The 12,149-nt window shown below is 45.6% G+C and overlaps 1 protein-coding gene across 1 annotated transcript in view; it reads right to left on the reverse strand.

Moving 5' to 3' along the window:
• Positions 1 to 2,275: 2,275 nt before the first annotated feature.
• The window catches only part of LOC125104525 (reticulon-1-like), a 149,098-nt gene continuing 139,224 nt past the window's right edge, over positions 2,276 to 12,149 (reverse strand). Inside the window, exons 5-6 of the mRNA XM_047737091.1 lie at positions 10,852 to 11,625; positions 2,276 to 3,168 (exon numbers count right to left, since the gene is read on the reverse strand). Coding sequence (XP_047593047.1) covers positions 2,291 to 3,168; positions 10,852 to 11,625 — 1,652 coding nt within the window. The 3' untranslated portion in view covers positions 2,276 to 2,290. The remainder of the gene's footprint in view (positions 3,169 to 10,851; positions 11,626 to 12,149) is intronic.

Raw genomic sequence — 12,149 nt, forward strand, 5'->3', positions numbered from 1 at the left:
CCATCAGATATTCGCCAGACCTTATTCTAAATATTTCTGGACCTTTCTGCCACTTAGCTCAGCATCAGCCACACAGCTCCAAAGCCAGGGGCTTCGGTGGGCAAGAGCAGGCAACCATAGGGGCCGACCTGACTTCACTGTTGACGGAGTCCTGCTTGACCTGAGCACAGTCCTTAGGTCCACAGATAGTGACTAAGAACTGCCTGGGGGAGGCTGGGCAACACTGATCCTCTCACCTGCTGAGATGGAGCAGGTGAGAACGGGAGGAACCTTGGAGCTCAAATAATGTGCTGGCAGCACTGAGTCAGTCTCCCAAGACCTCTGGTGCTTGGCTGCCCCAGAACAGCCTTCTAGACTTTACAGAGAATGCGGCTGAGCAGTCCGTTCTGGCAGGAGACTGGAATTCAAAGAACCCCTCAGTGCAGAGAGCAGAGGTTATTCACATTGGCATGCCTGACTTGTTTAAAAAGACTGCCACTCTCTCCTCTCTCATGTCTAAACTTGGCAGCAGAGGGTCCAAGCCATATGGGACAACGTGCACAGAGATGAGAATGGCACCAGAGTTGGCCAGAAAGATGCTTGAAGCCTTTGCGTTCACAGCTGTGGTTTTCCTCCGCCTTAACCCTTCATCAGACATCGGGTCACTCTGTCAGTCCCAGCTGTTGCACTGGTCTCTCAGATTTATTAGGGAGAGAAATGGGCCTGCACAATTTTCTCCTTACTAGCCTTCCGATGTATTTGCTTCTGAGAATAAACATATTTAAATAGCAAGGCACACATGGTGACTCTTTCAGAGACATTATTTGGAGGATAAAATGGAAACAGAGGTCCGTTCAAGTACAGTGATATGAACTTGTACTCCTCAAGACACAAGCTCCACTGCTTCAGGATGAAAGGGATGGAAGACTGTTCATGCTCATGCCATTTCCCGGGGCTCCCTGCAACTTGCAGGGTCCTTCCCCTTCACAGTCAGAGTGGAAGCAAAAGAATCCAAAATTGGTTTTGATCTTCACCTAACAAACATGCATTCCCACTGTTAAATCTGTCATCAAATATCCTCACTACTGCATGCACTAAAGACACTTCAAACTCTCAGGGAAGAGTTATTTGGGAAATCAAAGGCCAATTCTATGGGACCCTACATGATGCCATGTGTCTAAGCCACCAAGCAACCACACAGCAAGTGTTATCTCTTTATCACATCCCTCTCGGTTTCCCTGTTCCAATGTGCTGAAGAATTTAGAAGCTGCTTCTAATCTACAAAGGGAAAGATTTGCACTCTGTATTTATATGAAACACTTTAATTGCTACCAGTATCACTGAAGTTATTAGCATATATACAGGAAGGAGGGTATACCCTTGAAATCATTTATCCCCCAAGGGCAAAATACTTTGAAAGAAGCAGAAAGCAGAGGAGATGGGCGGGAGGGGACTTTGAATAAAGCTGTGATTTTGGGGGTTGGTTTTAAAGTTCTACCTGGGTGTTCTCCACCCAGGAGCTGGAGAGATGTTCCCTCCTTCACACAATGTAGTCCACGTGCTAGACTGCACAGGGCCTAATTTATTCACTCACTCTTTGCTTCCTTTCCTGAATTCCGTAAAACAGTTGCAGTCAGGTGTGGTAGATTTGGAAAGAAGAATGTTACACATTCTTCACATACAATGTTTGAAAGATAAAATAACACCTTCCATTTCTCCTGCATTTGAAGACTTCAAGACTTCTTGCAGGAAAAGTAGAATGGCCAAATTAAAATCATTCTTAAGTTATAAGTGACTTTAAAAATTAACTTAGGTCTTGCTGAAGAAGAAAAAAAAATTCTGGAATTAACTTTGGTCCCTGTTTTTCCTGACTAGCCAGGACACACACACACACACACACACAAATCTGGACCTCATCAAGGTCCAAATCCCTTGTTCCTCATGTAAGAGAAAGGAAGGTGCTGAGATCCAAGTGGCCCAGGTATGAACCAGTTCGGCCAGTGAAATGGGGGTGCTCACTACAGCCTACAGGGCTGGAGCCACTCCCCATCACGGAGGGGTAGGAGGATAGAAATGAGCAACCATCCCTTCCCAGGTAAGGAAATCCAACTAGGGATGAAAGACAGGAGGCATTCACTCCACCCAGGAGATCTCCGCATGGATACAGAAGCACTCATGACTAGGGATGCCAGGATTCAGTCAGCCCAGTGGGGCTACTTGCAGAAAGAGGCTCTGCCACCCAAGTCCCGACTGCGACTCTGACTCTCCCCATCATCTCCTTCCCATCCTCTCCTGGTTGCTCTCTGGTCAGCTATTGGACCAGCCAGGACAGGGCCATAGGGCTGGGCCTGAATCCCCGCTCTGCGGATGTCAGAGCACCCAGGGAACGAACAGTTAGCAACCAAGTTGCTGTAGTGAGAAGAGCTGTCACTTTACCTTGTTGCTTACTGAGGAAGAGCAGAGGGGGGTCGACTCCAGGACCTCGCAGCCCAGGGCTCGCCGAGGCCACCGGGCTTGGGCTGGGACTCGCGGCTTCCTCAGGTTTCCCCTGGGTGGTGGGCCCCTCCGGCAGCGCCGGGGCTCCGTCCTCAGAGGGCAGCTCGGGACCGGCGTGGGGGGTGGCCGCAGGGAACTTGAGGAAGGGGCCCGGGTCGGCCAGGCCCCGGCGGCCGGCTGCGCCCTCCTCAGCGTGGGCGCCCGGCTCCTCCCGGATGGCGTCCAGGGCGCCTGGCTTCATCGGGGGCGAGTCCTGCTCCCGCTTGGGGCTCTCCTCTGAGGCAGAGGACGCGTCGCACGACTCGATGATGAGCTCGCTGTCCAGCTCGGCCTCGCGTTCCTCCCTCAGAATGCTGTATTGGATGGACGGCGAGGCCGGCGACGGCGGCGGGCCGCCCACTTGGCCGAAGGTCACGTAGCCCGAGGGCAGCGCGTCCTCCGCGGCTAGCGGGTCCTCGGATACCAGCTCGATCTCAGAGTCCCCCGACTCCGCGCTGCTGGCCTCATGGTCCAGGGGGCTGGGGATGGTTGGCAGCCCGGACCTGGCTTTGGCCTCAGGCCTGTTGATCCCCTGGCCCGCCGGCCGTGGGCTCTCCGTTGTTTCATAGGATAACCCCTTTGCTTCTTTAATGGCAGTGATCAGCTCATCCTCAGAGATGCTGCATTTCCCCTGGGATTCTGCAGCAGATGGTTCTGTCGTCCCACAAAGCGAGAAAGAGCCAGAGAGGCACACACACGGACAGACAGATGGACACAGACAGAAGAAATAAAACAAAATTCCATTAGGGGAGATGTTTTCTTGTTGCTTGAGAAACACGTATCTCATTAGCACAGAAAGAGTCTGTTTCCAGGGCTCTGCTGAAAAGGCAGGCCACCTGAAGCAAAAGGCTAATTACTATTATGGCCCAATTAATCAGAGTTTTACGTACCTATCTATCTTCATCTAGCTACTTAAAAAAAAAGGACAAAGCAATTTCTTAGCAACAGTCCCTCAGTTGGTTTTTCTAATTCAATATGGTGAAGATTCTAGAAGTTATGGTTTTAATTTCTGATTCATTCCCTCAAGGAAGTTTTCCAGGTTCACAGATTTCTTCAGGTAATGTGATGTACCAAACTGCCTATTTTGGCCACCAATATCAACAAATCTGAAAAGACACCCATTACTCCTTATTCATTGTTTGCTTTTCATGTTTCCCCTTTCAGTAAGAAAAAGAAAGCTTAGTCTGGATCCGTATATGCAATTTGACTTCTGAGCTTTACATTTCCTGTAAGAACCAATACCTTTACTCTTTTTTTTTTTTTTTTTTTTTTTTTTTAGTGAAAAGTACAACAAAGTAGAGCAATATAAGAGAAAATTTTTGCCAGTTCTACTGAGCAGGCTATGAAGATGACCATAAGGCCCAATGCCCCGGGCTTCTAATGACGTGGCCCACGATCATTCATTTTCCTCTCTTCCCCTCCTCTTGAGAACAAAACCCAAGAGTCACCCCCAGTCCCCTGGGTGAATGCCTGCCTTCTGCCTGATGTTTATCCAGATGGCCAGAAAACTTCACCAGCAATCTTGCTGATATTTCTTTCCCTTAGATGAGACTACCTGGGATCACCATGACAACTGTTTTGGGGAGCTTGGTTTTTCCCTTGTCACACAGCAGGGCCTTATTTCAGAATATCCCAGACAGTGGTCTCTAGCCCTTTTATAAGCAAGAAATATTCATCATTTCTCCAAAGCTTTGAGGTCACATATTTGGGGGGTGAGGAGAACAGACTATGGCTAGGTAATCTGTTGCTTTAGGATTGTGGGGGAACCCTCATGGACAAAACATTTCAGATTTGTCCAATTCTTTATAAAGCAGAGTTGATTTTATCCTTTATCCATATAGCATTCATCTTATTAATTAAGAACCTACTATGTATTAGACTCTCTTCTAGGTATTTGGGACATATTAGTGAATGAAATAGGTAACAAAACCTCTGCTTATATTCTAGTGGGAGGAGAATACAATACATAATTATATATAGTAAATGACTAAAGCATATAGTAGGTAAGATATTAAGTGCTGTGAAAAAATTAGAGCAGGGTGAAAGGATCAGGAGGGCCAGGAGAAGATGGGAATTTAACTACAACTTTATTTTTAAAAAAATATTTTATTTATTTATTTGACAGAGAGAGAGCACAAGTAGAGGGGAGCAGTAGGCAGAGGAAGAGGGAGAAGCAGGTTCCCAGCTGAGCAAAAAGGACACAGGCCTTGATGCCAGGACTCTGGGATCTAGACCCAAACAGAAGACAGATGCTTAACCAACTGAGCCACGCAGGCACCCGTGAATCTGCAATTTTAAATACGGTAGCCAAGACAGACCTCACTGAGAAGGTAATCTACATTCAACACTTGAGGAGTCAAGAGAGTGACTCATGACAATAATCAGAGGAAGAAGCATGCCAAACAAAGGGAACCTGTAGTGGAAAGGCCTGGAGGTGGGAGTGGCAATGATTTCTAGGTATCACAGATGCCCAAAGGATCTCACCAAGTCCTGCTTGTACAACATTCCTAGGAGACCAGGAAGCATGCGGGCAGGGCCTGGGGCTCAGAGGCTACAAGCAGCCCTGCAAGGCAGCCTGCCCTGTGAGCAAACTGGCCTAGAGCTCTGTGGACCAGGAGACTGGCTAGTGTCCACTCATTTTCTACAACCAGGAGCCCTGAGAGGCTTTATATTTGTTTATGTGATGATATGATTAACATCTGTCTCTTCAGCCTTCCCCATTTTCTCTGACCCCAGACCAAAGCCCCAGGAGGGCAAAGGGGAGCCAACATCTTTTTGTTCATGGTCATATCTCCAGCACATAGTGTAGGGTCTGGCTAATGTGAGGACTAGCTCAAATCTTCAAAACAGTGGTTCTTACTCATGTGTAGGACTCAAAATTCCCCTCAGAAATTTTGCCTTAGTTGAAGTAAGTCTGTAGGGGCCTAGCCATCTGAATTTTGTAACTCCAAGGGTAGTTCTTTTTTTTTTTTTTTTTAATTTATTTGAGAGAGCGAGAGACTGAGTACAAGCAGGGGGAACAAAAGGCAGAGGGAGAGGGAGAAGCAGGCTCCCCATGGAGCAGGGAGCTAGTCGCGAAGCTCAATTCCAGGACCCTGGGATCATGACCTGAACCAAAGGCAGATGCTTAACCCACTGATCCACCCAGGTGCCCCTCCAAGGGAAATTCTAATAGTCACCTCTAGTTAGGGTTGGCAGACTTGACAAATAAAAATAGAGGACATCCAGTTACATTTGAATCTCTGCTAAACTCTGAATTTTTTTAAGTGTATGTCCCATGAACTATTAGTATTTTATTAGCAACCCTACCTCCAGTTGAAAACCACTGAGGTAGAGCACTCAGAAAAAGCTCAGGGATCCTGCTTCATTTACTCAAGACTAATGATGGTATAAGACAGCTGTGGGATATGGGACAGAAGGGCCTGATGTATTTCATCTTGGGCAGGTGAAGGTACTACCCTGAAGAGAATCCAACCTTATTATGAGTTAAAAGCTTCTCAGTAGAAATTAATAGATATTTGCCCTTCGTTCTTAATGGGAACCAAAATTTAACCAAGTGCTAAGAGGAATCGGGGGAAAAAAATGAGAACAAAATAGAAGTTTTTGTACACTATTAAAATTCATGGGCCTCTGGTTAAGATATTGGTTATTATGTGTCACAACTGATACAGCAAAGCTAGCAACAGTCAACAAAAATGCAAGAACAGATTATAAAAACTGAGGTTAGAACTGCGCTGCCTGGGGAGATGTGTTTGCCGCTGCTGCTTATAATTATGATGATAGAATTTAAAATGATAAAAAGCAAGGAGAACATGGGTCAGGTTGCCAAGTTGCAGATGCCACCATCCAGCTGTAAATGATGCTGACATTCGGGTCTAGCCTTTGCTCCGGGCTCATTCTTCACTCAACATACAGAGGGATCATTTGAAAACATACATCCGCTCCCACCACTCTTCCCTTTTTCCTCCCCACTCAGGCCGTATTGACCTTGCAGCTGCTCCTTCAACACAGGAGACATTCCCTGGCTCGGGGCCTCTGCACTGGCTGTCCCCTCAGCCTGGGCCCTCTTCCTCAGGTATCTACATGGCTTGCTGCTTTCCCCTCTCCCCCATTCAGGTCTCTGTTCAGAGCCCTCATCAGGGAAAAACCTTTCCTCCCAACCACCCTCATCACTCTCTTACATTGCATGTCGCTTTATTTTTCTTCATTACCATTATAAATATCTGATATTATATATTTATTTATTTGTGTGTAAGTCCTCCCAATAAGAATGCAGACAGAAATCTTGTTAGGTTTCAGCACTGTATCCCCAGTGGTGATGGGACAATGCTTGGCATGGATAAAATGGCCAACACATACTTGTTAAGTGAAGGGATGAATGAATGAATGAAAGAATGAATGTCAATTCCCAGAGTAAAACCCTCCAATGGTTTCCTATTGCATATGGAACAACATCCTAATTCTTCATCCTAGCATATGAATCCCTGAAAGATTTGGGCCCTGCCAACCTCTGCAACTCTGTCATACTTATCCTTTGCTTTTATAAAAATTAATAAAGGGAAACCTCATTAATGTAGAGCTGGGAAGCAAGAAGGGGCCACTATACCACTCAAAGGCAATTAAAGACCTGTCAATTATAGACCTCAACAGAAGAATCATCAATAGGAAGGGAAGCTCACTTACATGCCCCAACAGAAAAAGAGGTACATGAATCTTCTAGGAGAAGCTGATTGTCTCTGCAACTCAGCCAAGGAGGAACCATCATTGAACCTGAACTCTTGCTTTTCTCCAATGGACTCTCATTCAAAACAACCACTCCCAACTTCATTTGTCTTATCAATAAAACAGTGTTCCTCTCTTCTGTTGGACTTGCCTATGGTTTTACCATAGATAGCATGTCCTGAATTCTAATGATCTGCTATTCCTGAATAAACCAATGTTTGCTGGCAAAATAACTACTTTTAAAGTCAACATTTCTTTACACCATCTTTCAATTCCTAAAAAACACAGACTTGGGGCCTGTGTGCTTGCTTTCCTCTGTACCTGGAGTCTCCTTTTTACTTCTTCCTTTGAATTGTGGGCTCCTTCTCCTCATTCAGATCTCAGATCACATGTCACGTCCTCAGAGAGGCCATCCTTGACCCCTTCACACCCAACATTCTATCACTCCTTATACGAGTCAGACTGTGAAATTTCAGAGACTATGAAACTGATTTACTTCTTACTGCTTATTTCTTACTAAGGGAAGATAGAGCAGTTTAATAATGACCTCTCAATTACTGTCCTTTCTGAGGCTAACACCTCGAAGAATATCCATGACCACCATAATGTAGTCCTAGGCATTGTGTCAGAAACAATATGGTGCCAGCGGGTCAATGGTCTGGCATGTTTCAGGACACTGAGCATGTTTTCTTAAAGTGCTTCACTTGTATTCATGACTGATTTGGGCTGAGAAGAAACTTTCAATATGTAAGCTGTAAGAACTTTTGCCTCTGGACCTCAGAGTATATTATTTAACATGATGAAAATAGTTCAGCACGTTGGAGAAAATTAAAAAATGGAATAATTTATTGGAATTGAAGGAAATATGTTAGACTGTTTAAGCTTCAGGGTCTGTGGCTAAAATTGTTATAAATGAGAACTTCTCCTGATTCATAATTCACATAATTAGAATTACTAGAATTAGATAGATAATTAGAATCATTATTATTATTATCAGAGTGTCACATGGCCAGAGTGCCAGGGGATCACAAGATGGGGAGGGAGCTGGGTAACCTCTTAGGATAGAAAGAACAAGGAGAAAGGCCTTAGTGACAAGGTAATTTCTCCTAACTTTCCTGTTAATTTTATTCTTATATGTTGTCATTTGACTCAGGTATTATGATGTGAAGCATGTGTGGAGAGAGGAGCTGAACATGGGAGAGAACTATGTACTGGATCTGGGGACTTTTTCTTTCTTGAACAAACTTTGCTTAGAATGTTTATTTGGGGGCGCCTGGGTGGCTCAGTGGGTTAAGCCGTTGCCTTCGGCTCAGGTCATGATCTCAGGGTCCTGGGATCGAGTCCCGCATCGGGCTCTCTGCTCGACAGGGAGCCTGCTTCCCCCTCTCTCTCTCTCTCTCTCCCCGCCTGCCTGCCTCTCTGTCTACTTGTGATCTCTCTCTGTCAAATAAATAATAAATAAAATCTTTAAAAAAAAAAAAAGAATGTTTATTTGGAGCAACTGCAGAAAAAAGCCGTTGCCCTAATCCAATGCTGTGAAGTGTACAACCCAAGGTCATAAAACTCCAAGATCATGTCAGCCAGATCTGTCTTTGTCTTATCTTGAAGCTGCTCCAAAACCTCAATGGGCTATGGCTACTGAGAAAAGAAAAAGGGAAATTTCTTAAAAATCCCTAAACTCTGAATCACAGCAAGTCTTTTTCATCAGGTCTGCAAACTTAATTTTTACATGAGGCATGTGCCATGTAAATGGACCTGTATGTGCTAGGACATTTTCCCTCTTCCTGAAGTTCTTCTAAAAACCACCACCAGACAACCCCATAGCTTGAGAAAACACAGCTAATAATACAGCTTACCTCGTCAGAGTATCAATATCTTTATATCATTGAATAACAGAACGGTTTTATGATATATTATCACAAAGACCATAAGGAGGCTTCAGGACTCAGATATGTTGCTACTTCATGTCATAATCTGAGATAAGTCACATCTAATCCATTTGGGGCCTCGGTTTCCTTATTTGTTGTCACTACTGACAACAATTTACATTGCATGGAAATTCATTGTGGACTCATCCCTCCATCTCCTTGAACCTCCTTGGACTGGAAGGCCCTCCTACCCCTCCTCTTCACCTGTATATTTCCTCTTGCTCCATTCACCTGGGAGCTGCTGGACTCCCAATGCTCCTCAGCACTCTATGTTTCCCTCTCTCAGAATACAAATCACACTGGGGTGTGATGGTCATCTGTTCCACTGGAAGGCAGAAACTGTTTTTGTTTGTTTTTTCAGTCCTGGCCTCACCAGTACCTAGGAGAGTGTCTGACCAAAAGAATGTATGCAGAACATGTTTGTTGAGAGAATGAATGAATTTGAAAATCAGGGTCATGGTGCAGTGGATCTTTAAGACCCTTGGAGCTTTTATAGTTGAATGAGTCTGAAGTCAGGTTGGGGAAGGGGGGATTGATGCTAAAATCTTTAGGGAAACAAGACTGGAGGCACTTCCTCTAAGTTGTCTCTGACACCTGGACTTACTGCATTATGAGGATTTAGAGCCCTGACTCCTAATAGGCTTTGGCTCTGTTTTAAGACTTCAGTAAAAGCTCCTGCACCTGACTACTGAAAATTATATTTTTAAATCAGAAAGGTTTGCAAATCACTTTTGAGTCGGGTAAGAATGCTAGCCACTAGAGGCAGGGGAAGATCCAAGGACCTCTCATCCTCTCTCCATTCTGACACCTCGTGAACACTGAAAAGAGATAGATGTGCAAAGGCTTCCCTTTTGCCACCACAGATGGGGTGGTACAGGGTGGGCTGGGGACACTCCTGCTACCACTTTGGCCCATCACCTGGCTACAGGAGACCCCTTTAAGTTTGAGAGGATATACTGAGTATGGTTTAACACCCTGCCTTGGGTCACAGTAGGACAATTTTCAAGTTGACAAAGATCAGAGCTTAGTGAATTCTGAACTTTTCTATTCTAATCAAATAAATCCTCTAAGTTTAAAAAAAATAAAACTATATGGAGAACTTAAACAAAGTTAAAAGACAAAAATGACCCTGCTGAGGTTGAAGGAAAAGTATTCTTTTTTTGTTTGTTTTCTCTCACTGCCCATGTCCGCCTAAAGACCCTGAAGCGTACCCTGGCCCCCATTCACTGTACGGACTTGGAGCTGGGACAAGGAATGTGCCATGCCCTGTCCCTGGTGACCCAGCTGGTCTGGGGAGGACAAGCATGGTGCTCTCTCTGTGATGCCTCCGGGGTCCCAGAAATCCATGTGGGAAGCTAACTAGAAGCAGAGTAGCACCTGCCTCTCTGCTCTGAATGATGGAGCCCCATGAGGCTTTTCCTGTTCCATCGTGTCATCCTTATCTCTCCCCTCAAATGAAGAAACACTTTACGAGACAAATCTGATAGGACTTACAGCGAAATCCCAGTTCTCAACCTTTGTACCATGGGCACAGGACTGAAAAAAAAGGTATGTTAATTCAATCCAGTTAAACTGAGCCTTAAAGGGACCCTATAGTAAAATATATTGAATACAGATTCACATTCCTTTAATATTCAGATCTCCACATCCTGCATTTTCCCATGGCAGGGAACACGAGTTCCCTTACCTGTCCCAGAAGATGGGGGCGTGACAGATCCTGGGCTGTCATCTTCAGGCTCTGAGACGGTGACTGTGGGGACTGTGTCAGGACTTGGTTTCAGACAGACATCTTGCTTCTCGGGGGTCTTCTCTTGGTCCGCGGTTTCAACAGAAGGCTCGATTTCAGTCAGTGTGATTTTGACAGGGGCAGTGATCAGAGGAGCACTGTGCTGTTCTTCAGAGAGATCATCTATATATGGTGCAAATGTTGACTCTTCAAATAAATGGTCCTTGAGAAGTTTTCCCTCCACAGGAACTGGTTTCTCAGGTTCACGGGCCTCTTCAGATTTTGTTGAGATACCAATGTCCTTATTCTTAAAGTCCGAGCCTTTCTCTTCCAACGCGGGATGACATTGCTCCCGATGTTTCACCTCCTCTGGCCTGGTTATGTCAATGTATTTATAGGCTTCTGCTTTCATCTGGTCCAGGGGGTCTGCTAAGATCTTGTTCACTTCGGTGGACTCTGCAGGAGTCATCTCAATTCCAGAATCAGAACTAAATAAGCCACGAGGCTCCGTCCCAGGCACGTCTGGTAAGGAGGGCCTGGGGGTACTCAACTCCTCAGGGCTCTCAGAACTGGTGACTTGGCCATTTTCCTTCTGAAGAATTCCTGTGAAATATGTAGAATCCTCCTGAGGTGGGTAACAGATGTTGGAAATCAGAGATGTGTAACACGATCCTTCCCCTTCTTTTGATGCTGCTGAAAAGGTGTGCTCCATGGCACTGGAGACATCTGCCGTACCTAGGAATCAAGACAAGAGCAGACAGTGAGTGGGCGTCTGTCTTCGTTTCGCTCTCCTGTCTAACCACCCCCTGCCCCCACCTCATCCCACATCCTGTGGAGACATTGTGTCCTTCACCCTGAAGCCCTTGGAGTTCCCTTGGCGCACACTCAAGTTCATTTTCCTTGTCTCCCTCCCAGCCCATGGAACTGGTGTTTTCCTGGGGCAGAGCACACAGGTCCACACGAGCTGCCACACCCAGAATAGTTGGGGACATGTCTCAGGGGAGGGGAAAGCTGATGTTTCAAAATCTATCTCAGTATACAGTGACATGGTCCTTCTTGGTATTACTCAGTAGAAGCCTTCTTTGTATCTCAAGTATTAATGACTCTTTAAATACAGCTGGAAATGTAGGCTAATTCAGGTTTGTAGATGCAACAATGGGATGGCCAAGTGGGGAGAGGGGTTTGTCTTGGAGACTCAGAGAGCAGGGAAAGGCCTCAAGAAACCCTCTGGCTTGGCCCTTTCAGTCAGGAATACCTGG

The sequence above is a fragment of the Lutra lutra genome, chromosome 7, assembly GCF_902655055.1.
Source record: "Lutra lutra chromosome 7, mLutLut1.2, whole genome shotgun sequence".
NCBI lineage: Eukaryota > Metazoa > Chordata > Mammalia > Carnivora > Mustelidae > Lutra > Lutra lutra.